The sequence below is a fragment of the Halyomorpha halys genome, unplaced genomic scaffold (assembly GCF_000696795.3).
Source record: "Halyomorpha halys isolate HHAL.00 unplaced genomic scaffold, Hhal_1.1 Scaffold1287.1, whole genome shotgun sequence".
NCBI lineage: Eukaryota > Metazoa > Arthropoda > Insecta > Hemiptera > Pentatomidae > Halyomorpha > Halyomorpha halys.
The window spans coordinates 256038-257516 of NW_027112028.1; the positions used below are offsets into that span (position 1 = coordinate 256038).

Consider the following 1479-nt stretch of genomic DNA (forward strand, 5'->3'; position numbering starts at 1 on the left):
TTGACCGCAACCCTGACCATCTCCCTATATATCAATTTTTACGGTCAACTATAAATACATATATAGTATTGTAATATAGATGAGTAAAAATATAATCTAAAATAAATATAGTATCTGGAATATAAAAAATTAATTAGAAAGAAAAAGGGAATTACATGGTCAAGCAGATTTTCATAACTTCACCAATAGAGTGGGTAAAAGATATGTTAAATCGAACCGCCAAGCATGAGTAACCATCAAAACAGTTAAGATAAAATAAGGAAGAAGAAATAAAGTTATAGTTAAAAGAGTTAAATTATATAATAACTAGTGTGAAATAAAAGCTATTTGAACAAAAGGTCAGAAAATTGTAGAAATATATAGTTGGGTTAAATAAATGAGTGATGATGAAGATGAGAAAATGGAAATGACCTATGTACGAAAGATGACTGTAGAAAATAATAAAAGGCGAAATGAACAAAGAAAAATTGGCAGAGGGTCAGTTATATAGTAAGGAGTTGTAAAAAAAAATCCAATAAATTATTGGACAAATTTTTATTGTTATCTATACAATGTTAAAATTATATTCAGTTGATCAGAGAACTGTATTAGACCAAATTCATAGAAGTTTACTAGGATTATTTTTACTTGTAATACAATAATTGTAAAATTCTTTCTGAGTTATTAAAAGCATTTTAATGTGATTATTTTTAGATCTGAAGTAATTAAGATGATGGAGGAAATAAAGAAAAAGGAAGAAAGACGCCCTAAATTTAAGTATAACACAGGATTTGATTATTATCCGTTTCAGAAATGAAAAATTAAGTTCACAAATACTTTCATTTCTGTGTATGTGTATGTATAAATTTTATCTTAATTAGTTGTCATTTAGCTGGTTAAAAATAAAGATTATTTGCATGTATTTTGATTTAAATACCTCTCATCTTGAAGATTTAGGCAATTATTTTAACATCCATTGAATATTACTATGTAGGACAATGCCTACTTTATTTAAACTAAGGTTTTTTTTCTCAACTTGTGAAAATATTTAATAATAAAAATTTCAATATTAATAAATGTGATAGTTGACCATGGATATTATATGAGAAGATGGATGTGGTCAGAGAACACATATGTAAAACTTACTTAATTAGTGCCAACGTTTCAGCCAGAATTTGAAGGCTAAGAACATAAAACACACTTTTCTTTAATAAGTTTTTACTTATTCCTGCCCTTCTCCTCAACAATAAATAACATAGGTCAGAAAAGGTTTACCACCATCAGGGCCCTGTTTCATAATGAAAGCTACTAGTATTAGTTCATATTACTAACTAATGTGGTAATAATACTAATACTTATTTTTTCTTGATAGGGATGTCTATTAGTGATATTACAGGAATTTAAAAATACTAAAGTACAAGTCATTATTGTACAAGTATGAGAAATTGAATTAAGATAAATCTAAAAGACTAATAGTATTAGTTTGTACTTTATTATGAA

General features: G+C 26.4%; 1 protein-coding gene across 1 annotated transcript in view; it reads left to right on the forward strand.

Annotated features, from left to right (window-relative positions):
• The window catches only part of mRpS6 (mitochondrial ribosomal protein S6), a 4665-nt gene extending 3764 nt beyond the window's left edge, over positions 1–901 (forward strand). The window contains exon 4 of the mRNA XM_014433972.3: positions 694–901. Within this exon, the coding sequence (XP_014289458.1) occupies positions 694–796 (103 nt within the window). The 3' untranslated portion in view covers positions 797–901. The remainder of the gene's footprint in view (positions 1–693) is intronic.
• Positions 902–1479: the final 578 nt, after the last annotated feature.